Here is a 23,786-nt window from a genome sequence, read left to right as displayed (position 1 = left end):
GTATTGGTCTACTATTGGTTAAAAGGTATCATCACTGACACCTATTTAACATGAAAAAAATTTGTAATGACTTATATCTGCACATGAATTGCTTCTGAAATGTTCTTTTGACTGAAAAAAAGATCCTTTGGGCATAAGTCTGAAGAATTTCCTAAGCCATTTTTGCTTGTTAAGGTATCTGTGGTGCAATTTAACCTCTAGTCTGCAGATAATGTTTATGTCAATCTGAGTCCCTGCTTTCCAGTACAATGAGCACGCTGAAAACCCTCCTGCCCAGTAAACCAATAAGCACTGCTGAATTTCTGCGGGATTTTAGAAACAAAGACAGACTGGAGGCAAGGTTTGAACAAAAAGGAGGTTGCTCTTGTTGGTTGCTGGCACTGGTCAGAGGACTTTCCTGTATTTGTTCCCAGAACAGTTTTGTTTGTGGTCAAATACACTGTAGAACTGGCAGCAGTCTTTAATTTAAAGGGGTGTTTTTTTGGCAGCTCCAAAACATGTTGAAGTACACTTGCAGATTTTTAAAGTAACACCAATTGCAGGAAAATATTTATGCTGAAGAGAAATATCTTTTCCACTTGCTGCTGGACCATTTTTATTTTGCAGTATGGATGCCCTTGGGAGAAGAGCTTAAGGATTCCCCTGACAGTGTTTCTGAATATCATGCTAAATTTCAGACCACTCGTTTTTACAAAATGAAAAAATAATGCACAAATAAAGCCCTAAATGATAACACATAAAATGTCTTTGTGCTCTCTCTTGTGTTTTACACAGAGTAGAAAAGAATTATTTTCTTTCTCTGGCTCAAGAGCTCCTCTGTTAATTTTTTTCTTCTCCACCTTCCCTTGAATTGCATCCATTATGAAAGCAGTTGCTAGTTTTTCTTTTTATAGGCTGCTCTACTGACAGTTTATTCAGTTGATTAGCACAATTAGTGCTTTTTGGGTTCTTGCTTTCTGAAGGAATTATGTCATCCCTCTGCAGATGTCTGTAACGTAAATCATCAGAACAAGGCTGGTTACACCCCCATCATGCTTGCTGCGCTTGCAGCTGTGGAAGCAGAGAAGGACATGAGGATAGTGGAGGAACTGTTCAGCTGTGGGGACGTGAATGCTAAAGCCAGCCAGGTCAGTCAAATGGTTCACGAGGCACGGTTCTTACTGCTGTACTCCTGTGTTTTTATTGTTCCTTCCATGCTCCCATCCCTGCTCTTAACAGCTCAAATGTTGCTCTCATTTGCTTTCATCATCTATGGGGTTTTTATGTATGTTTTTGATTACTATATACAAAATGGATCTGTGGAACAACAGTTGATCCTCAGGTCCGGACCTCTTCTAAAAATCGAGGTTGATCACTGTGTGAAAGAACTATTACTGAATTTTGGGCAGCATTTACAAATTCTTCAGCATTTAGATTCTTTGAGAATCAAACTACAGATGTCTGAAAATAGATTGGATATCTTCCATTAATTCAGTAAATAGCTATGTGAACATGGGATATATGATCCACAAAAGATATTTAAATAATGGCAATCAAAGCCTTGAGAGTACTGTTTAAAATAACATTCCCTGCCCCACATAAGAAACACAGTGCCAAAAAAAAAAAAAAAAAAAAAAAAAAAAAAGTGTTCATGCTTTGTCACTGATTGTGTGTGTAGTTATTTGGGTTTTCCTCTTCTCTGCCTGCAGGCTGGTCAGACTGCACTGATGCTAGCTGTGAGTCATGGCCGGATTGACATGGTTAAAGCTTTACTGGCCTGTGGTGCAGATGTCAATATCCAGGATGATGAGGGCTCTACAGCTCTGATGTGCGCTAGTGAGCACGGACACGTGGAGATTGTTAAGCTCCTGCTGGCTCAGCCTGGGTGTAACAGCACCCTGGAGGACAATGTGAGTTGCCTTTCAGTGCTCCTGCAATCTGCTTGGGTGAATGTCTGACTCAGAGTGCCAGAGTACCAACCGCATGAATCTTCTGCTTAACTGGTAGCAAGTGCTGTGATTATTTGTCTAGTATTTTCACTTTTCTGACAGATGTACCTGGTAGCAATTTCTGTGGTTAGCTGTAGGTGTCTAGTGGCCAGAACAGAAAAGAAACATTTGTTAGCTCATAGTAAAACATCTTCCCCTCTCACATTCCTTCGCCCTTTCAAAGGGGATTTCTAGTTTTCAGTTAGGACCTTCTCTGGTGACTTAGGGCCTCACTGTGTTGCTTTTCTGTGCCCGTGGCAAACATCAGCCCTACAATTCTCTTGAAAGGATGTTCACACTGTTCCTACACCATGACTTTTGAGACTGTAGTCTTACTCATGGAGCTGCACTGTCCTGACAATAAATGGACACAGGCTGTGACTTCAGTGCCAAGTGAGACCCCTGCATGTTTCTTGTTTGCAGGGATCGTTGCAGCTTACACTGTCAGCAGACAATTTGATCTTTAGATTTCTCAAGCTAGAAAACATTTATTTAGCTTGTTTCTTGCCACCACTGTGTTCTTGTTAACAACATTTCTTGCATACTTTTCCTTTCTTGTTATTGCTTTACCCACTGAACACTGAAATGGGGCCTAGGTTTGGGATTTGTGAGGGCAGTAGGTGGTTATTTGTTGAAGCTGTTGCAGAGAGGCAAGGACATAATTTCTCTTCATTTGATGCCTTAGGAAGTCTGACCTGAAACAAAGCTAGAGAATAAAGTAGGTATTTATTGAAAGGCCTCTGGGATACACCTTAGGCAGGACAGGGCCTGACCAGGGCTGCACCCAAGGTGGACTAAAAATGGTCACAAAACGGCTGACCGGTCATGAGGTCTTACATTTGTATAAGGTTTAGACCATTTGTATTTTAGGGTTTAATTGTCCAGTTACAGCTTCAGGTTTGTGAGGTCCCATCCTTCTTGTTCGTCCCTTCAGCCACTGTTGTTTGTGCTTTTGGGCCTGAAAGTTGTCCTTGGTCCTCAGCAGGAAAAGGATTTGTTTTGTCTCCCTACACTGTGAAGAGAGCTGACCAGGACTTAATATATACACCCCTAGGCAGCCCAGAATCTGAAAAGCATGAAAGCTAAAGCTTAAGGCATCAAAGTCACCCACCTGCTGCAGGAGGCAGCTCAGTCCTCGTAGTGCTAGTGGTGTGAAACATCTGGCCAGAGAGGAAAATGTAAGAAGACCTCAGTCTAACAAACACTGTCAGGAACAATCTAGATTATTGCTGCTTGGATGCTGTTAGCACTATCTGATACAAAATCAATAATTACAGTCTTTATGGGGATATGATCCTTAACTATTCCTGTGGCCTGGTTGATAGTTTCCCAAGCACAGTGCTTATTCACAGATTTGTCTGTTATGTGGGATTGAGATTTTTAGCATTCTCCTAGTTATTCTGAGTGTCACAGTGATGCTTTTCCAGTCTGCATGATCAGTAGTAAGCTGAGCATCATCCTGCTGCAGTGAATTCAGCACCTCTCTTTAAGAACTTGTGTTGGCTGGAGTGTGTTAGCTGTGCATTTGTCGTGCATTATATTGCATTGTAGTAGACAGCCCTGTCTGTTCAGGACAATTTACCTTTATGTATGATTGCTCCCTTTAGTCTCTCCATATGGACACTGTCCATTGTGTCCCATGCTGCAAAAAGGGTTTACCATTTAAAAAATGATGCCATCCCCTCCAATGCCAGTGCTACAGCAGTTGCTGGAATGTGTGCTCCATCCCTGTGGGACATTTCAAATACTGGCATTGTTGTAAAGACTTCTGTGTGCAGGAGCCAAAAACCAGGCAGTGAACCAAGCACCAGTTCACATCACAGGTTGCCTGACATCTGTGTCTTCCTGGACCAAACATGATCCAAAGAAAAAACAGCAGACCAGTAAAATACTCTTTCAGCCAAAGCGCTTTGTGCTTCTAGAACCCTCAATAGCTGTGGTTTTTGAAGGCAATGGTATCTTCTGAGAAACTGAGGTGGCAGTATTTGACTAGGAAAGTCCATTTGTTTGTATTTAGACTTCCATCAAGGAGCATTTGGAGTTATGAGTGCAATTTCTTCTAGCGTTGATGGGAGCTATACCACAACAATTATCATTTTAACACAGCAATTATCATTATATTTGACTAGCATTTTTCCCTCCCTTATCATCTCTTCTACTTGTTACTGACACTGTAGTTTCTCTGAGACAGCCCAATCTTCTGGTCTTACACAGCACTGCATATAACATTGCTGTGATAACAGTGTGCTCATTCTTCCACAGCAATAATCGAGACTCCTCGTTTAGAGAAATTATGAGGCTTTGACAATTGGACTGCCTCATGAAACAGCAGTGCAAGGCTTGAAACAAAAGAAATTAAACAAGACTCTAAATTAACCTGCCTGTATGAGCAGTAGGGCCTCCACTTAATAACTTCACTTCTCTGTGGGCTGATGGGGCTTTTAAGAGATCTCTTAAAGCATACAAGCACTAATTCTCTTGTTTATTCCTTTCTTCTCTCAGGATGGCAGCACAGCACTTTCAATAGCCCTGGAAGCTGGACATAAGGACATAGCAGTTCTCCTCTATGCCCACGTCAACTTTTCCAAAACCCAGTCACCGGTTAGTACACAGCCTCCTGCAGGTTATGTTTTAACTCGCTGCTGTTGAACATTATAGTGAAATGTAAACAGGAAATTTACTCCCTGACAGCTGCACAGCTGTAAGGCACGTGAAATTCTGAGTTTATTTGCAAGACGGTATCTGTGCTGTTAAGTGGAATGTACCTTTTAAAATACATGTTGACTGCAGAAGGTTGAAGCCTGGCTGAGGGATAGTTCCTGCTTCTCCTCCTAATTACCAAGGGGTACAGATTGCTCATGGGCAAGGTTCACTGATTCTGGCTGGTGTGCAGAGGTGCTGCTGTATCATTTTAATGGTAATTATTGACCTGGAAATTGAAACATAGCCGTTCTAGGTGTTTTGGCAGCTGTCTACCTCTCCTTTAGCCCTGATTCGCTTTCCTGATGAACTGCTGCTGAACACCTCACTGTCTAAACAATGTGCACTTGAGTTGGTAGGCTGTATGATATCTGACACTTTTCTTCCTAAAATTTAAAAAAAAAAAAAAAAAAAAAATCTGTACAATTGTAGGTAAGGAATTGAATGGAATAACTCTGAGTGTTGTGTTTCCTGTCAGCTGGCTGGAATAATTTCTATTTGATTAACTGTTCTTTCTTCTTTTTCAGGGCACTCCTAGGCTTAGCAGAAGGACATCTCCTGGTCCCACCCACAGAGCCACGTTTGAGTAGTAGTGTATAAATATCTGTAAACAATCTCTACGCCATCTTTAAGCTGCTAAATGTTACTGTTTTACTGAGACAGATACTGAATGTAATTGTCTTGTGCCTGAACTCACCAGCAAAGTGAAAGCAGAGATCTAGTGCTAAAGGTAGAAAACTGTAAACTTGAAGCAAGCATATAGTTAACTAGTGCTCAGTGGAGAACCTTAGCCAGAAGTGTTCTTTTGCTCACATACTCATCTTTCTGTACACTGCCATAAATCATGTTTTATTTTGTTGTAGATTATCCTTTCTTATGTTATGTGCAGACTAAGACTTCTAAAGCTATCCATGCAGTGGCTTATTTTTAGTCATTCTGAAACATATTTACTGTGCCTAGGTTTCATCACAGTAAACTTTTCATAAATTTCATTCCAACATGATTTTCATGTTTTTAATTACTTTGAAATTCAGAAGTTGCAGTTGCTTATGTAGTCAGCTCCGTGGATCTTGAGCTGGTGGGTGAGTGGGTAGGTATTGGGGATAGAGCCTCTTGTCAGGTCTGAAGTTCACTAAATAAGTTGTTGCTAATTGGGGATAATGTATAACTTTTTATATAAAAGATACTAGTATCTATAAAATTAACTCACACAGTATTTTCAACATTTTATATTCCTTAATAATTAAAACCTACATGAAGAATTACATGTCCTGTTACCATATTTTTATTAAATGTTTCAGTCTGTAAGCTCCATACATGTTTATTGGAGAATAAAATTAGAGGTACCAGCTGTATATTCCCCTTGCGTGGAATTGAGTGTAGTTCTTGGTGCGTATTTATGGAATGCTATTACCTTGTCACATTCACTTTAGTCAAGTGTATTGAAATGTTTGAAGTGCCTTAGACTCTTGCCATATTTTCAGAATAAAATTTCATTATGCTGTTTTACTCCTCTCCTGTTTTACTTGTGATTTGTCATCATCTGGAAATGCTGCACGTTACAGCTGCGGCAGGAAAACAAACTAAATTGGTAAAAGGGCAGGGAGGACTGGACAGTGCCCACCTGAGGTTTTTCCTGCTGACTGGAAGAGCTTTGCCCAAGGTGATCTGCCTTTGCTTGTCCTGCACAGGCTGCACCCTTTGCTGTTTGGTTAAGAAGTGACCTCTCTCAGCCATGTGAAGTGTCCTGGGGAGGTGTCGAAGGACTGTGTTCAAGCAGTTGGACTGAAATAAACGCCCTTGAGCTTTATCTTACAGACAATCCTGGCAGCTTGGTGAAGGGGATGCTTTTTAGATGGCATGGAAGCAAGTCCTAAGCTGATGCCTGTGTATCCTTGTGAGTTCTGACCTACCTGATGAGACAGAAACACACCTCAGCGCCTTCCTTCAGGGGATCTGAACAGTTCTGTTACTCGCTGTCCTTTGTCCTTCTTTCCCCAAGTCCTCACCAAAGAGCTTTTCTGTCACTTTTCCCTTTAATACAGGGACCCACGGAAGCCATTCTCACCGGCCCTACATTGACTTGGTGCCTTGGCATGCCAAGAAGCCTCTGTGAGCCAGAGAGGTTTGGCCAAGCACTGCAGGTGTGATAAGCAGACTAATACCCCATTGCTTGGAGTGTCTCCTGGGCCAAGGGCAGCTGAAGTATCTCTGATGGGGGGACACAGCAGAGTGGTCCCAAACAAGCCTCCCTGGCCCTTGACATCAGTCAGTTTTTACTCTTGCACCTCTCTGGCCAACTTCTCACTCTTCACCTGGCCTCTGTTAATGTGTGGGTGCTCTCTCACCTGGATCCTACATGCTGGGTATAGAGGCACATCATCCAGCAAGCCAAATTACTGTGGACATAAGGTCTTCCCTCTGACACAAGGCAGACAGCAAAGAGCAGCAGCACAGCTGGGAAAACAAAACAAAAACAAAAACAAACAAACAAAACCAACAAAAAAAACCCCACCAACCCAAAACAAAACAAAAAACCCCACACAAACAAATTATTAAAAAAAAAAAAAATCAACCACTGCCAGAAAAATGTCCCTCACTTTGCCATCTGTCAAGAGTCAGTGGATGCGGGCTGTCCTCTGTAGCAGGGTGCTGCATCCACCCAATGACCTGAGATTGTGTCACACGTAGTGCACAACAGCAGTGCAAGCTTCCCAATGAATTCCTCGTTCACTTAGGATCTGTGTGGTTTTACCATTAAACAGAATTAGTTCAAGTTGGATCTCCCTGGCCTGGGCATGGCAAGAGTTGCTTTTGAGTCTTTTTCAGATCTGTTGATCTGCCATCTCCTGCCCCAGTTTGAACAACTGTCTGGAGAGCAAAGTCAAGATAATCTATTCTTGTCTTTATGAGTTTGAAGTACACACAGGGCTAGAGAGCTAGAGATGGAATATTTGAGGTGGAGAAGTGGAGAAAACTGGTGACTGCTTTAATCTTTCTCCAGAAGTTAATCTAATTTTACAGAAAATCTAGTTCATTTACTTAATGCATACTTGCCTGTATCTCATGAATTAAATTCTTGTCTAGCAGAGAGAGATACTTTCAGGACAGAATTTGGAGAACAAAAAGGTTTCTAATTTCAGTTTTACCAAGAATGTTATTTTTATTTAGCATTGGGTTGACCAAAACTAGACTGCTTGTGGTTTTTTAAGGGAGTTAGTGATCATACATTTAACTCTGGCCTTTATCTCATGACAGTAGTTTTAGGTAATCTTTAAAGGGGCAGGGAGTTGGATTTCATGTGTCTGTTCTAACTTGAGATATGCTGTGATTCTGAGACACTATGATGGCAGTTTTAAAGCACATAGGTTATGCTCCAAAGTCTGACTTTGATAAAGAGTGTGCTGAGCCATCTGAGAATGTCCTCTTCAGTAGTGCCTCTGTATTGCTGTAGGAAATAGGTTAATTAGTAACATGTCTAATAGGTCTTTGCCCCAAAAATAGTTTTTAAACTATGATCTCTGTTGCTGCGCTACTGAGTTTCATTTGCACATGCTGTTTATACATAATGTAGCCTAACCCCCTCTTTGTACATATTGGAGCTAAAAAAAGAATGTGAAATGCCCATGAATAATAACTTTCCAGAGCAGAGGGCCATGACTGTTATTTTCCATGTTGGAACAGATTTCTGTCTCTCCCTCCACAAATCAGTGGGAATCCTGGGCTTGATGGGATTTCTAGGTATCCTATGAGGGATATCACAGAAGAGTTTAAAACAATTAGTCCAGTAGTTTAGGTGACTAATGACACAGGGAGAATCACCAAATGTACTTAAAATACTTTTTTATTTTACCTGCAACAAAAGCGTAAGGAGAATAATGTGGAATAAACATCCCTTCCTTTTTTCTTTTTGTTTTCTTCCTCCAATTCTGAATATAAGGGGTATATCAGAAATTAAAACATTTTCTAAGTGATAGAAATCTGTGGAGGAATCTGACCACCCTAACACCATACAAGTGTCAGACTATGTGACTTGGAGTGCCTGGATTTATTTAGGTGCCATTTTCCTGGTAAGCAAAAGAAACTAACTGCCTAGAGCTTCAGAAACTGTTAAATGAAGCTGTGGAACTCTGCATTTCTGTGCCAAGTTCAGTTTCACCCCAAAACCTCATTTTCCTGGGCTAAAATGCCTTGTTAAAAGTAACCCCAACTTTAGTTGTATGGCGAAGTAGGCTGTTGTGGTATGCCATATCAGGAAGATTGCCAAAAGGAACCAAAATTTCGGATGTGTTAGTGAATATAGATGAAAAATACAAAATCAACTTGACTATTTTTACTAAAGTCAGTGAATGTCATTTCTGGCTTAAAATTCTATTAGGGTAGACTTTATGAATTAAGCACTTTAAAAAAATAAGAAGTACAAAATAAGAATAATTGCTTCCTTTAGAATTTTCTTAAGTGGTTCTCCCAGCTCCAGGAGGTGACCCCTGAAGCAGTTCATAGTGTGGAAGTTGGACCCTTACCCAGGAAATAGCTAAGAGGTTCCCAAAAGTGTTTGTATCCACCGATGCCCTCTGCAAGCCAAGTTTAATTCCACCTACTAATGCTGGATGTCATTTATCACCGGTGCTGGGATTAAGAGGTTTACCATGCATGCCAGCTCTGGCCTGAGCTCCCCCTACACGCTCTCAGTGGCATTTGTTTTTCAGGTCAGATGCTGATTGACTCTCAGTATATCCAAGTGTGATGTTGTCATCACCTTTGAATTCTGACTGTCAGTGAATACATAAGAGGTTGGCAGTTTTTCAAGATTTTAAGATATGTCACTGTCTTTTTACATTGTCATACATTAAGTGAGTGAGTCTGTCACTTAAAAGGTGGGAGTTACCTGTATGGAGTTTTACATTATGGAAATTAGCCAACAAAACACTCATCTAAATTCAACAAATGAACAAAGCATTTTTTGCAAGACGTACTTTTGGAGGTCTTACCTTCTTGATACAGCTGGAAGAACTCAAGTTATTCTAGAAATAGCTTTTCAGTCCATTTCTCCTGGTGTCTCATACTTTTGGCTGAGAAGCCTGTTAGAAGTCCAGTCCAACCGTGGTGTGAATGAAGGCAAGCCTTGGCCCCAATCCCTGACACACAGGACTAGCTGTTTCCTGGAAGGGAAGCAACCCAAACATTACAGGCATCTTCCTGCCTTTGAAAGGCTCCAGCAAAGCTGGCCAAAACAGCATTCATGCGCGTACTGCAGCTGCAGACAGCTCTCCTCAGTGCAGGTCTGTAAATTCCATCCCTTCCTGCTCTTCTGTGAGCACCCAGGTGTGTTAACTACAAACAATTCCTCACTCTCGTTTTTTTTTCCCGAGATTCAGGTGGTTTTAGAGTCTTTTTGCCCTCTGCAAAGCTCTGAGCTAAATGCAAGAAAGAGACGGAGTCTTCAGTTTCTGATTTTTCAAGGTTGCGTGCTTCGTTTATTATTTCTTATCTTACAGTTTTCTTGGTGCCTTACAAAGGTCTGTGCAGCTGCTCGGGCCTCTGGTGACTCCTCGACTCCTCCCGGACTGGGCTGTTGCTATCTTTTATACTAATTGCTACATGTTCTTTATTTATCATTATTTGCCAATACCTATCACTAATACTAAACAGGTCATCTCTGCTTTGACCCAATCTCCTTAAACTACTTTGTGCCACTGTCACTGCTGAAAATGGAGTGAGGGAAGAAGAAAGAAGAAGGAGGAGACAACGCCCCAAATCCTCCATCTTGCCCCCATTCACTTCAATGCTAAAAACCCAAATCTACTGTTTTTTCACCCTGTGATAAGCTAAACTAGTATTTTTCACACTCTTGTGGCCTGCAATGCTTCCTGCAGTGCAGGAAGCCTCTCCCATGGACTGAGATCAAAGCCAGTGTCCCTCTGGACTCTGGGCCAGGGTCCCAGACCCCCCTGTCCATGTCTCTGACCCTCCAGGGCAGCCAAAGGAATGCCCTGGACTCCAACACCTCACTAAAAAGAGATGCTTTCAGCTGTTCAGTTCACATGGTGATGCTTGGGGCTTGTCTCTGAAGGCCTGGTGTGGGACAAGAGACAAAAGTAAGGGGCCAAGGAACAATGTTGGAAAACCTGCAAGGAGGATTTTGCATTAAATGTTTTTAGAAATGGCCACAGTGAAATTAGATTAAAAAAGTACCCAGTTTCAGGTTTGTTTTGTATTTCAGTTTAGAATTGTGGAAGTATTGGCCTTTACTACTCACAACTTAAGGCAATGCCTGGGGAAGTCAATTTAAAAATTCCTGCCTTACTTCACTTTGGCTGCAGTGTCTTTGTGCACATGTGCACTGAACAGAAGTGCCTGGTTAAAGCTGAGCCATCTGGTTGGTTTTAGTTTGTGTAAATACAATAGTTTGTGTAAATACACTGATACATCCAGTGTATCAGTACCTTGAACATCACTGGACAATAAAGTGCTGTTGAAGGAGCTGCAGAATTGCACACCACCAGCACAAATATTTGGGAACCTCTCTCTAAGAAACTAGTCAGGAAACACTAAGAAGATCTTGCTGGTGATTTGTTTTTCAGAGATGATTCTAACAATTTCTTAAAATTGTTTGTAAAAGAGTACATCTGTTTTCCTGCCATGTTGTTAGGCAACAAAAACAAAGCATGTAAGTAAGTCATGCTCAAAGTAGTATTGTCTCACAGCTGTAACAATGTGTGGTGGGTTGATCCTGGCTGAATGCCAGATGCCCACCAAAACAACTCATCATGCCCCTCCTCTGAGGGTCAGGGAGAGAGAAAAGTCTGGTGGGTTGAGATAAGCACAGGGAGAAATCCCTCACCAGTTACTGTAACAGGCAAAATACCTTGCTCCAGCATTGGATCTGTCCCATGGGAGACAGTCCTCCACAAATTCTCCACCGTGAATCCTTCCAATATGCTGCAGCTCTTCACTCCAGTGTGGGTCTCCTGCAGGATCCCAAGTTCTGCCAACAAGCCTGCTCCAGCATGGGCTACTCTCTCCATGACACACAGGTCCTGCCAGGAGACTGCTCCACAGTGGCTTCCAACAGGGTCACAGCCTCCCTCATGCATCCACCTGCTCCGCCAGGTGGATCTTGGCTCCACCATGGACCTCCATGGGCTGCAGGGGCACAGCTGCCTCTCCATGGTCTGCACCAGGAGCTGCAGGACAATCTCAGCTCCAGCACCTTGAGCACCTCTCCCCGTCCTTCTCCACTAACTCTGGTGTTTGCAAAGCTGTTTCTCTCAAATGTACCCATTCGTGTCTTCCAGCTGCTGTTGCTGAGCAGCTTTCCCCCCTTCTTACACATACTATGCTCGAAGAGCTATCACTGTCACTGACGGGCTCGGCCTTGGCCAGCAGTGGGTCTGTCTTGGAGCCAGCTGGCACTGGCTCCATTGGATAATTGGGGAAGAAGCTGGCATCATCTCACAGAAGGACCCTCCTGGCACCCCTGCTACCAAAACCTGGCCATATAAACCCAGTACAACAAACCTTTGTCAATATATCAGATGGTTCCTTACTACAGGTGATTAATGGAAGTCTCAAAACTTCTGTCGTAATGTTCTATTTCCTTAACCATCTTCAGTTACTCCTGTTGAAGTAACTGAACTCTGGTTTGGTGTGTTTCTACACACCAACCCCCCCACCCTATGCATTATCCCTGAAGAGATCTCACTAATGAGAGGGTCTCTAGGGAAAACAGGAGTCTTTAGGTAGTTGGTGCCTGCTGTGCACACTTCACCTGGGGTCTAAAACAAGTGGAGGCAATGCCAGGCACTCTGGATTGACCTTTCTTTCCCCATCATTTTACACACCAGTCCTTTGCTGCTTCACCCTGTGCCACTGGGCGAGTGGCAGCCATTCCTCTTGAGAACCCTATCTGTGCATGTTTGGTTACCAACACCAGAAAAAACAAACTGCCTTTTTAAATACTTCCTGCCATACAAAACTGCCCTTCAAGGACTTCTATGCAGAGACCTGTAAGTAAGGGCCTCATTATACTTAAGCAGAGTATGATTAAATACATTCAGCCATGAATGACAAACCTCAGTGTCCATGTACTCCAAACACCATTACACACATCTGCAGTATTATTATTTAGATAACATGAGGAGTAACATTTTTTTTTCAAAGCTGTGTATGTGCTTTGGAATCTCCAAGTGCTGATCTGAATGTAAGTAGCAAAGAGGTATTTCTAGGAGACGAATTGGTAATTTTTTTTCAGCCTTTCACTGCTGCAGAAACAGCCCTTGCCGTGTTCTCTAAAGCCTTGGCTAGCTGCAGAGCTGGGAGGGTAGCTCATGCTTCCCCAGTAATGCTGTCTTTCCTCACTGAGCCACATTATCTTCACTGAGATGAAGACATGAGATTTCTTTTTTATCATCTGCATGAGATTTCATTTGTCATGGCGGAACAGGCAGATTAGGAAAGATCCTCCTCTACTTCCTGGCTATGGTATCCCACCTTTCTTTCAGGCATGAAAAACCACCTGCTGTGTCTGGCAGTCATCCTGCAGCACCCCTGCATTGCTCTGGGGCATTTTCTGGGGCTGGAAAGGCAACTTTTCTCCAGTCCCAGGCATGAGTGAGACTTGGAGTCAGACAGTCAAAGTCCCTTGCTACTGAGCAGGCAGGGGCTAGCCCTGGAAATGGCTTGCCCCCACTCCACCACCATGCACTCATTCTTGCAAATTTATCATGAGACTTTTCCTGTCCAACCAGATACATCTGTTCAGAGGCCCTTTATTGTGGCGGCCTAATCTGCATCACTAGTCTAGCAGGAGGAGCAAGAAGCATGTTAATGCCTTCTGCAGCAGAAGCTGATTTGGGAGAACTGTGAGCAGAACAGCTGTACACAGAGATTGGGAGAGATTAGAAACACGGTACGACAAAATGAGGCTCATTTTAGCAAAACCAGATTGAAGCAACTGAGGAAAAAGATTATGAATTTGTGGGAATGACAAAAAGTCAGAAATCTGTAATGATGAAAGAGAACTTGCCAGAGAGCTGCTTAAACAAGAATTGGCAGTGTGATCAGAACAACAACAACAACAAAAGGTCTGTGCATTTTTTGTCCATTTCAGATGGAGCAGAGGCACCTGACACTGGAAGATGTAATGCAACTTGACACCATTTACAGTCAGAGTTTCCCAGCAGACAGGTCCAAAGTCTGCCACCCTCAACAGAACAAACAACAGCCGCTAAAAAGTTGGAAGCTGAAAATAAGGAAGAAGTTTAAAAGGCTAGTTTTGTTTTGATAAGAGATAAATCCTGTAAATAAGGAATTTAAAACATCTCACATTATGTGAGTGCTGAAATAAGCCATGCAGATGGTTTGCAAAGAGACAAGGCAAAGAGATACAGAAAGTTCTCTAGGCTGGTTCTGCAAAAACAGGTCTTAGTTCTTGGGAAATTTGGGTGAATTTTTAAATGAATATTGAGTTTATTTCCATCTTTGTCTCATATGGTAACTGCCTATTCTGGCCTTCACACAACTCATATTTGGTCAGAATACGGTCAAGAATTGAAAACAAAGAAGAGACATTCAAAATGGGGATGTGTGTGAGTTTCTGAAAACACTCTGTAGATACGACTGTGAGTGCCTCCTTTAAGCTGGGTGGACAAAATGCAGTGCCTTCCCACTGTGCCCTGTAGATCTGGAGAGCCCAGCGGCTATCCTAGCAGATGCTGGCTGCTCCCCTTCCCTCGTCTGCCTCAGCCTCCCCCGTGACTTTTCTGTGGAGTGGGGAGACCTCTGCAGACAGGATAAATCCTGCAGGCATGCAGAGGGAGACAACTAGATTCTCAGACAGACCAGTTAGTTACAGAGGTTTGTTGGGGTTTGGGGTTTTATGTGTCCCTTTTTGGGTTTGGGTTGGGGTTTTCTGATTGGTTGAGTTGGGGGGTTGTTTGTTTTAGTATTCTGGTATTATTTCATTCATTCCTCCTCTTTTAATAATCCCCTTTCAACTGCTGACACATTAGGGCTGCATGTATGACCTGACACACGCAAATCTTGGTCTCAGCTGTTTTCTCTAATTTAATGTTGAATTAGCAGCCCACTGCTTTCTACCCAAATTTTGTGCAAAGAAACCAAGCAGTATTCTCCTAAGAGCTGGTGTCAGGAAACGGAAAAATGCTGTGCCCTGTAGCCCAGAACTACCTTTGGGAGGAAGGATGAGCATTGTAAAAAAATTGCTAACAGAAATGTAAGCTCCATAGACAGAGAAAGGAACCTTGCTATGCAACCCTGTGCTAAACCACAAGACTTCTACAAAGTCAACATGGAAAAAGTTCAGGAGCCTGGTTTTACCTTCTGAGAAACCTCTGAGGGTGGCATCCTTCCACTTGCATGGAACTAGTCTACCCAAGAGGTACTGGATGGCTACCCCAGCCTCTGAGATCTATCTCTGTGCTACAAATTAAAGTTCTCTTCAAATTGCAGCATGATTTTCTCGAGGATGCTAACAAAATCACCTGCCACAGAATCTGGCGTAGGAGACATTCCACACAAACAGATCAATATTCTCCTCAAGCCTGCAAGAAAATACGTTCTTCAGAGGCAGGAACAAACCTGACAAACAGGCTATCACCTACCATGGACCTGAACAGGGGCTCCAATGGTCAGCTGCTGGAATGCACCGTTACCGAGAAACATCAAAACAAGCTGAGCTGGACACCTTCTCCAGCACATAAACACTTGAGCTGAGGAAGTAGTTATTCCAAACAACTCATCCTGAAATGTAACGCACGCAAACTGTCTGAAAGTATCTGAAGTAAGGAAACTAACGAGTCTCACATCACAATGAGGTTGTTTACAACTACTTCAATAGCACCCAAACAACTAAGTGTGCTTAGGTCATTCCTTCTGTCCCCTGCTAAGAAAGGGGTTGTATTAACTACTGTTTTGAGGCCACTTCTGAATTTCAGTGTTCCACTGCTGCCCTTTACCAACATCACTTTTAAAGTATGATTAACAGTGCAATCTTGTATGACTTGGTTTGAGACATCAGTTATTTTGACCATCTTAGGAAGTTAATTGATGCCCCCTAGAATTGATAATAACAATTATTTTAGACATCTTTTTGAATGGCAATAAAAGATAAGTACAAGATACTCTCTGTTAATAACATTGCCACCCTTGATAACAGCTCCTACCTCAACAATATCATGACTGTAACCAAGTGTATTCTCAAAAAAGAAAAAAAAAAAAAAAAAAAAAAAAAAGTGTATGGTGTATGTGTGTCTGTACGTGTAATTCTCACTTTCTCACTTTACCCCTCAAATTTGCTTTGAAGAAATTTAGGAGGGATCTCACTACAGCCCATAAGAATAAACAGCCACTCAAAGCTGGTTTGTGTTCTTCACCCAGAGCACCAAAACATCAGCAAGCTGATGGGCCATAAAGCAAAGTGAGTATCCAGGCAGGTAATTAAGGTATGTAGCATTCACACAGTACAACACAGTGAGTCCTGCAGAGAGGAATTATGGGCTATTATGTTTACAATAGAGACTCACGAAATACTAGAGGTGTGCCCTACTTACCTTAGGTGCCTAATGAACAACCTTCTTAGATGTCATTATTGCAAATTCACAGAAACTGCCTTCCAATGAAAAGGCAATCTCATTGCCTTGGTTTCTTGAAAACAGGTAAGAGAAAATAATGACTTAAACAACCATGCACAGAAGATACTCTTCTTCTCAACCTCATCACGTGCAATCTGTTACAATTTCAAACTCCGAGGATATTTAACAGTATTTTACTCAGACAATGTGAGTATTTCCATGCACTTAGCTGGGATGACTGAACTGGGCTAAGAACACCTTTATTTTGGCATCTGCAAATGGCCCTGTTTGCATACGAATTACAGAAAATGAAGGTGTCTAATTAATTTTCATACAATGTTTCCCTCACCTTTTAAGGTATCTTAAAAGGTCAGCGTCTAGACATAGCCAGCCTAATAAAAACTATTAGCTTGACAATCAAAATAATTTTTAACAGTGTGTGAACTTCCTTACCAGCTCCTCACAACACTATGAGGAACTCAATTGCTCTTAATTGTGCTCACATGATGTACAGAGGTCATCAACCCCAACACTGCTGACCAACACCCAAGTGATAGAAGCAAGCTCCTGCCCAAGGAAGCCAACTAAGTGCTCTGATTATCTGTATCTTGACAGCACTAAGAAAAGCTTTACTTGATAGGCACACCTTTCCTGGGACACAGATCTCCCAGGTCCTTTCTCTGGACTGTATTTCTGTCATGGAGGTGGGATGGACACACAAACGCTTGAAGGTGGGAAGACCCAATGCACTGTCCGTAGCATTTGGGGACCACCTCCGAACCGCTCAGCTGCTCTGGGGACTCTGGGGCATGGAGATTGGAATGGGAGAGGCTCTAGGAGAAGGGAGGCTGTCTGACAGCTAAGAAGAAAAGCCTCTCTCCCATGCCGGGAGACACAAAAGGTCATCGGCTCACATCAAGTCATTTCACAGCATGGCTGATTAAGTAACAGTCATTTGGCTTTGATTAAAATATTTGGAAGAGCTCAGCTGTTTCTGGAGGTGATGCCTCCAGTTTTAGCTTTCATATTTTCCAGATTCTGTACTGCATTGGTGTATAACTCTGAATTTCATATAAAGTGTTAGCAAGTTCTCTTCACAGGGTAGTTAGACTAAACAATCCTTTTCCAGCCTGAGAACAAAGGACACCATCTCACCTTCGGGCCAAAAAGTACAAACAACAGCAAATTGAGAAGAGCAATCTGGGAGGATAGAACTTTGTAACCTGAACTTGTAATTCTACAATTAACCGCAATATGTAAATGCACCAAAACTTATAAAAGTGTGAAACCTCGTGACCCCTTGTCCATCTTGGGGGTAGCCTTGGCCGGGCTCTTGAGCTGCCCAAGGTGTATCCTTTGAAGGGCTTTTTAATTAAGACCTACTTTATTCCTTTAACACTGTCTAGACTCTCAAGCCATCAGAGGCAATTCTGAGACCCCTGCCCCACTGAGTGTATCTGAAAGGCTTCCTAAGGGAAACAGCAAGAAACGGGGAAAGAGCAGCACACCACTTTGCTCTCAAGCATGTGTGCTACTCTCACTGATTTTAATGGGAAGTCTCACAGAATGCTCCTCTGAGAGCAGTATATTATGTGAAAAATATATTTATTTAGGCTTAAGAAAAAAAAAAGATGAAAATAAATCAGGAGATATTGTAACAATTACTTTGCTTCTACTGAGCATCAGAATTAGGAACAACAAATAACAAATAAAAAAACTGGATGGATAGTAAATTGACATAGCAAAACCTGCCCCTTTCCCTTACCTCAGCTGTAATTATCCTCCAGAATGACAGAATTTCAACAGTTTTAAGTTTCTGGAGATCAAGAATGCAAAATAATAAAAACTTGCACCATTTAGAGAAGGCATAGGTAATAAAGCAAGTGCTTTATAATTTGAAAGGATCTATTTCTTCCTTTAAATACCAATTAGTTTGCTCAGTGAAGTGGAAATTTAACTGTATCCATTAAAACATTAAAGACCATAAATAAAAAATTAGCAATTAATTGCATTGCCTATTTTTAAGATGCCGGAGCTTAGTTCTTCATATTCTGGCAGTCTATCAAACTCAGCTCCATTACAGATGTCTTGGAGCTGAATTGATGATGATATTCAGAACTAAGGGCATACTCTTCTGTAGTCCTACCCTGATGAAGGATCTCAAATGTATAGATGGCTTATGCGACTCTATCATTCTTACTGTGTGAATTAGGAATGTTAGAAATGTCAGCTTAATGAGTCATGCAACAGTCTTCAATGTTCTAAGTCACTGGATCCAATTAATTTTCAAGTGTGCCTAAAATGAACAATGAATACTAAGAAGAAGCAGTTCAGTGGTTTTCACCACACTCACTTTTTAACTTCTATTTTATACGTTGGACCTAATAATGCTTTCAAATAGCTATCCAAGTCAATTATTAACAATGATTGAAATTTCCAAGGAGCTGACAGTGTTTTTTCTTCAGCCTTTACATCTGCAATGAAATTATTCCAATTTGCATGAACAAACGAGGAAAGGAGGGATGTAGGTGTTAGTGTAAAAAACGGTAATTTTTTTCCCTTTATGCACGTTATTAGTAAAAGTAGTTAGAGAGAAAACACGATAAGCATACATATTTTCTAAGTATCTCCATTCTATTTGCTTCACTGAACTTGAAAACTGCTGTGGTTTCGTGTTCTATTTGGCATAATGTAACAACATGAATTTTGTTTCCAGTGAACCCTGTTTTTATTGAGCAGTGTGGGCCAATCTCATTGGCTGGCCCCACAGCCATGAAGGGGAAGAGCCCTTGGCTGTAACATGCAGGGTTTTCTTTATTTTCACTTAAGTAATTTTTACCATAGCCTGGCATTAAACTCTAGGTTCTGATTAGTGTCTATCTTGCAAACAAACAATTCTGCTTAGGCACCCATCGCTGGTGACTCTTCTCAGCTGTGGCTCATCTCAAGTTATTGATGTGAAGGTTCTCTTTGGGGAGAATACCGACAAGCAGAGCGTAAATAAGCACACTGCTTCGGTGGCCATTAAGGCATCTTCCCAGTGGGTATGGATTTGTACCCAGAAAAAAGAAAGTGCACTGAGGGTGCTGAAGAGCATATACAATTTGTCCTGCCCTGTTCTTTGCAAGGGGAGATGGGCACAGCAGCTTTTCCGCTGCTGGCAAGCTGTGGACCACCACCCCAAGTACTCTCCTTACTTTCACTGAGGAAAGGCAGCAAATACCCAAATGGTGGCAGCACTACAAATGGCTTTAGTTGTTCACTCAGTAAGGCCAGAGCCCGGGGCACCAGAGGGGAAAAAAACCCCACACACCACCCCCCCCAAATAAAAACAAAACAAAACAAAAACCAACCAAACAAAACCCCTGCCAAAAACAAACAAACAAACAAACAACCCCCACCAACTGCAAAAGAAAAAGGAGTTTGAGGACAAGAGAACCAAGCAGCACACTGAAACTCCTTATCCCTAAGCGCCCATGAAGCACTTAAAGCCTTAAGTCTGAATGAAAGATTCAGCTTGACTGAAATTACTTTTAGCAAAAGCCATCAGTGGTTTATCAGATTTCACGGATCTGGAGCAATGCTCCTTGTGCCAGTACTCCATATATCATCACAGAGAAGTGTCTGAGAGAGCAGCTGTAAGGCCGACTTTAAAATCTTGTAAATACTGAGCATTCCAAGGCAAGATTTGGGTTCAGATATTTGTCCAATAAGAAAACCTTTCCTTCTGCTGAGGTGTAGGCAGTTTGAGACCTGCAGTATAACCTGAAAATAGAAACTGTTAGAAACATAAATATAGAGGTGGGGGAGAAAAAAACAACCTAAAAATCTATATGCTGCCAGAAAGCATCAAGAAAATCCTCTGCTTTGAATACAAAACTTTGCCTGGGGGATTGTGTATTAAGAGCCAAGTGACAAAACTTCAGCTTCCCTTTAAGTTAAATAAAATAAGGAATGGATGAAAGAGAACGGCACACATGTACAAATGAAAGTTTAAAAAAAAAAAAAAAATTAAAAAATGCACGGCTTATTTATGCCACCTACTGGATTTTTCCTGAAGTATCTTTTCAAGTGTTTTGTGATGATGTCTGTCACTCCAGCAAATCCCCTTGCATGGGAGACTACTCACAAGCCAGACAGCTGAAATCCAGCTGATGACTCTCGTGAGTAAACACATGTGCAGACTGACACAACTGGAGGAGTAGAGATGAGAGGAGCTCTACACCTGTTTATTCTGCTAAGCTGATGGCTCTACAGACATCCAAAGCTGCAGCCAAGCACTGAAGCTGAACACTGAGGAGCTTCCCAGCTCCTATCAGTGCCTCAGGGAATGTGCTGGCATGGTTTCCCTCCTTTGCTTGACTCCCTCTGGCTGTCTTTGATATTTTGTTCAAAATGTCCAGAGTGTTTATGGACACGTCGATGTTTCCAGACGATGCAGACTGGCAGTGTCCATGCTTTATCTTCTACCCTTTACCACTCCTGCAGTTGAGGCTCTTTAGGGAATCCACAACCAGCCCTGGGGATACAGTCTATAAAATGATATGTTAAAGAGTCAAAAAATATCTCAAAAACTCCCATATTTGACCCACTGACAGGAAAAAAAAACAACAAAAAAACCCACCACAAAACAAAAATTAAACAGAATCAGGTCTAGCAGATCTCTAAAATGAAATGCACTCAACTCCACTGACTTCTGTGGTGGAGACTGAAGGTCTTCACTGTCCAGGCAACAGTGTTAGAACTAAGCCCTTTTTAATTTGTCATCTCTCCACTGACCTGTTGAGTCATACCCAATGTGGTGGTGGGATCATGTCTTGCTCACATCCGCCCCTCAAAATGATAACCTTGTTAGCAAATAAAATACTTTTGCCAGGTTCACGGGATCAGGCAAAGGCATGCAAAGGACAGAGCATCACTAACAGATGATATTTTGGACTTTAAAGAAAAAAGTTAAAGCTAAAGGACAACTATTAGATATCTATTAAGACAAAAGAAAATAAAGAAAAGCAAAAGTGTATTTTTTGATTCTTCTTGTCATCAGAAATATTAATTAGTTATTTCCAAAGGTGATGGCAAACTGCAGTAATCTTAAGCCACTGACATCATCACTAGACAGACTTGAAGCAGAGATGCCCAGACATGCATTAAATGAATGACTAAATTTCCAGAAGACCTGCAGAGAGGTTATTGTGATTCGTCTTAGGACTAACGGCAGTTTATGACCATCCCCTCTTGCTTCACTACTCCACAGATGACAAATCCAACACTGCTGTCAACCTCACCACATACCCATTACAAAAACTGGAGATAAACATTGCACTCTAAACCATACTCAAAGTGTGACTTGAGCTAGCAAAACTAAAGCAATTCATCATTAAATGATTGATCATGAACTTGCATTTATCAGGCATCTAGATATCTTGGTAGTATTCATCCAGATCACAAAACACCTGATAGGTACTAACAACATTAATATTTTGTTCTGTAGGTTATGTAACATTATGGATAATACAGATCTGTGCAGTTAGCCTGAAAGGCAGTAGTAGAAAATACTGATTACGTGAAAGAGTGATAAATGAATGTTCTCATTGGAACTGTTGCATTTCTTTGCACCCTGTACTTCATCTCTGAGGTTGGCTGTCCCACTTAGTCTCTAGTGAAAAGTTAGATATATAAGCACCTGGTGAGTGCTATTATTTTTCCTTTGTCTGTCTTTGCCTGCTTTATGCACTGTCCCTGTCTTTTCTCCTTTTCCACCCTTGCTGTTATTTCTTTCTTCTCCTAACTCTGTTGGGTTTTATTTTATTTTGCCTTTTTTTTTGCTCTTTTCATTTATCCTCCTTTCATCTACTTTTTAAATTAGCATTTTCAATTGCAAATTACCTTCACTTTAAGGTAAGTCGTAGGGGAGCAGCTGAAAACATTCCTGTGTGTGTCCTCCACCATGCACTGAACTCCACAAACTGGATATTCAACGCTTGCTCCTAGACTAAATTTTGGAAACTGATCAATGCCCATACAACTTGAGAAGATCTCAACGGGTTTCATTCAGGGAGGAATTTTATATTTTGATACACAAAGCTAAGTATGCCTGCATTGTTCACCTCCTTAAATATTAGTGATACGTACCACTACATGTAAAGGTAAATCCTAATTTTGTTCCTCTAAACATTGTGTTCATCTTCTCCTGTCTCGTGGGAAAATGTGCTGTTGATGACATCAGAAATGTCAACCTCAGAAAAGTGATGCAAGGGAAAAGCTTCAGTTTCTGTGAGCCGAATGATGGTCATACCAAGCCCACACAGCTTTCACTCAGCCTTCACTTGTGAACCGTCTGACTGCTTGCAGGAGTGTCTGAATGAGGTCTCTCTCTAGGGGATGAAAAGTACCATAAATGTCTCCAATGTTGTTCCATGAAGGAAAAAGTTCCTTAAATGTCATTAATTAAAAGCTAATGCAAAGCATCAGGCAGCAAGGATCTGGGGCTTTCTTCGGACTAAGATAGGCGCTCATTGTTTCCAGCATGGAGGCTCAGTCTGAGCAGAATTATCTTGGAGTTAGCTGATCACAAAGAGAGAGATGCTTTTCTTGGCTTCTTCTAGCAGAAATAAATTTCTACCTACTGTAACTTACTGCCATCTGATATGCTGAGTCATGAAGCTGGGGTTATAGAAATCTTTATGCAATCTTTATAAATCAGCCTCACATAATCTCAGGCGCTTTCTGCTTCATCTCTGTTGAGTCACTCATTTGACAGTTGTCATTCATCTTAGATTGAGATGTAATTTAATAGTTTCATTTCAGCATGAAGATAGCGTCATCTAAAGTTGAGCCCAGAAAGATTTAAAGGTGTAACAGAGGAAATATTAATACTGTAAATAATATCTGTAGAGCTGCATGCGTTTATAAATCACATAGTGCCAGGTTGGAAAGGAGGCCTATGTAAAGAAAAAAGCATCTTCGCTTGTCTTCCCCTGCAGAGTTCAGCCGCTCTGCCACCCGCACCAGCTCCAGAGGTGATGGCTACCGGGTCATCCCACTCACCCTTTCACCCGCCGCAATCACCTGCCCACACAGATACCGATCAAGGTGTCTTTACACACATTGCAGGATACCGGTGCGAGGTAACCCGTAAAGGGAGGATGCCGTCCAGCAAGACGCCAGCAGCCCCACGACACAGCGGCTCACCGGCGGCAGCCTGAGTGTTTAATTCGGGTGTCACATCTCCGCCTGGGCCAGGCCGTGTGCCCAAAACTGACCTGCCCAACCCAGGGCACCACTGGGTTTAAACGTGGCCTCTCCGGATCGATTCCGCCTGGCTGTCGCAGACCCGGTCCGGCAAATCACCACCATGGGCACGGTCTGCCCTGACCGCTGCGGGGCAGGGAGGGCGGGCAGAGGCCGCGGGACGGCCGCGGAGCCGCGCCCGACCGGGGCCTGGGCATCCTGCCGTGCGGGCGCTGCGGGCAGCGGCACCGCCGGGCCTCAGGCCGCCCCGGCCCCGCATCCGACGGGGACCGGC

General features: G+C 42.2%; 1 protein-coding gene across 10 annotated transcripts in view; it reads left to right on the top strand.

The window, feature by feature from the left end:
• The window catches only part of KANK1 (KN motif and ankyrin repeat domains 1), a 129,443-nt gene extending 123,427 nt beyond the window's left edge, over window positions 1–6,016 (top strand). For all 10 annotated transcript variants that reach the window (XM_040089478.2, XM_040089476.1, XM_040089480.2 and 7 more), the window contains 4 exons: window positions 985–1,127; window positions 1,689–1,889; window positions 4,470–4,568; window positions 5,195–6,016. In XM_040089478.2, the coding sequence (XP_039945412.1) occupies window positions 985–1,127; window positions 1,689–1,889; window positions 4,470–4,568; window positions 5,195–5,257 (506 nt within the window). In that variant the 3' untranslated portion in view covers window positions 5,258–6,016. The remainder of the gene's footprint in view (window positions 1–984; window positions 1,128–1,688; window positions 1,890–4,469; window positions 4,569–5,194) is intronic.
• The last annotated feature ends 17,770 nt before the right edge of the window (window positions 6,017–23,786 follow it).

The sequence above is a fragment of the Hirundo rustica genome, chromosome Z, assembly GCF_015227805.2.
Source record: "Hirundo rustica isolate bHirRus1 chromosome Z, bHirRus1.pri.v3, whole genome shotgun sequence".
NCBI lineage: Eukaryota > Metazoa > Chordata > Aves > Passeriformes > Hirundinidae > Hirundo > Hirundo rustica.
The sequence above is the reverse complement of the archived record's forward strand: the minus strand, read 5'-3'. Positions and strand labels throughout refer to the sequence as shown.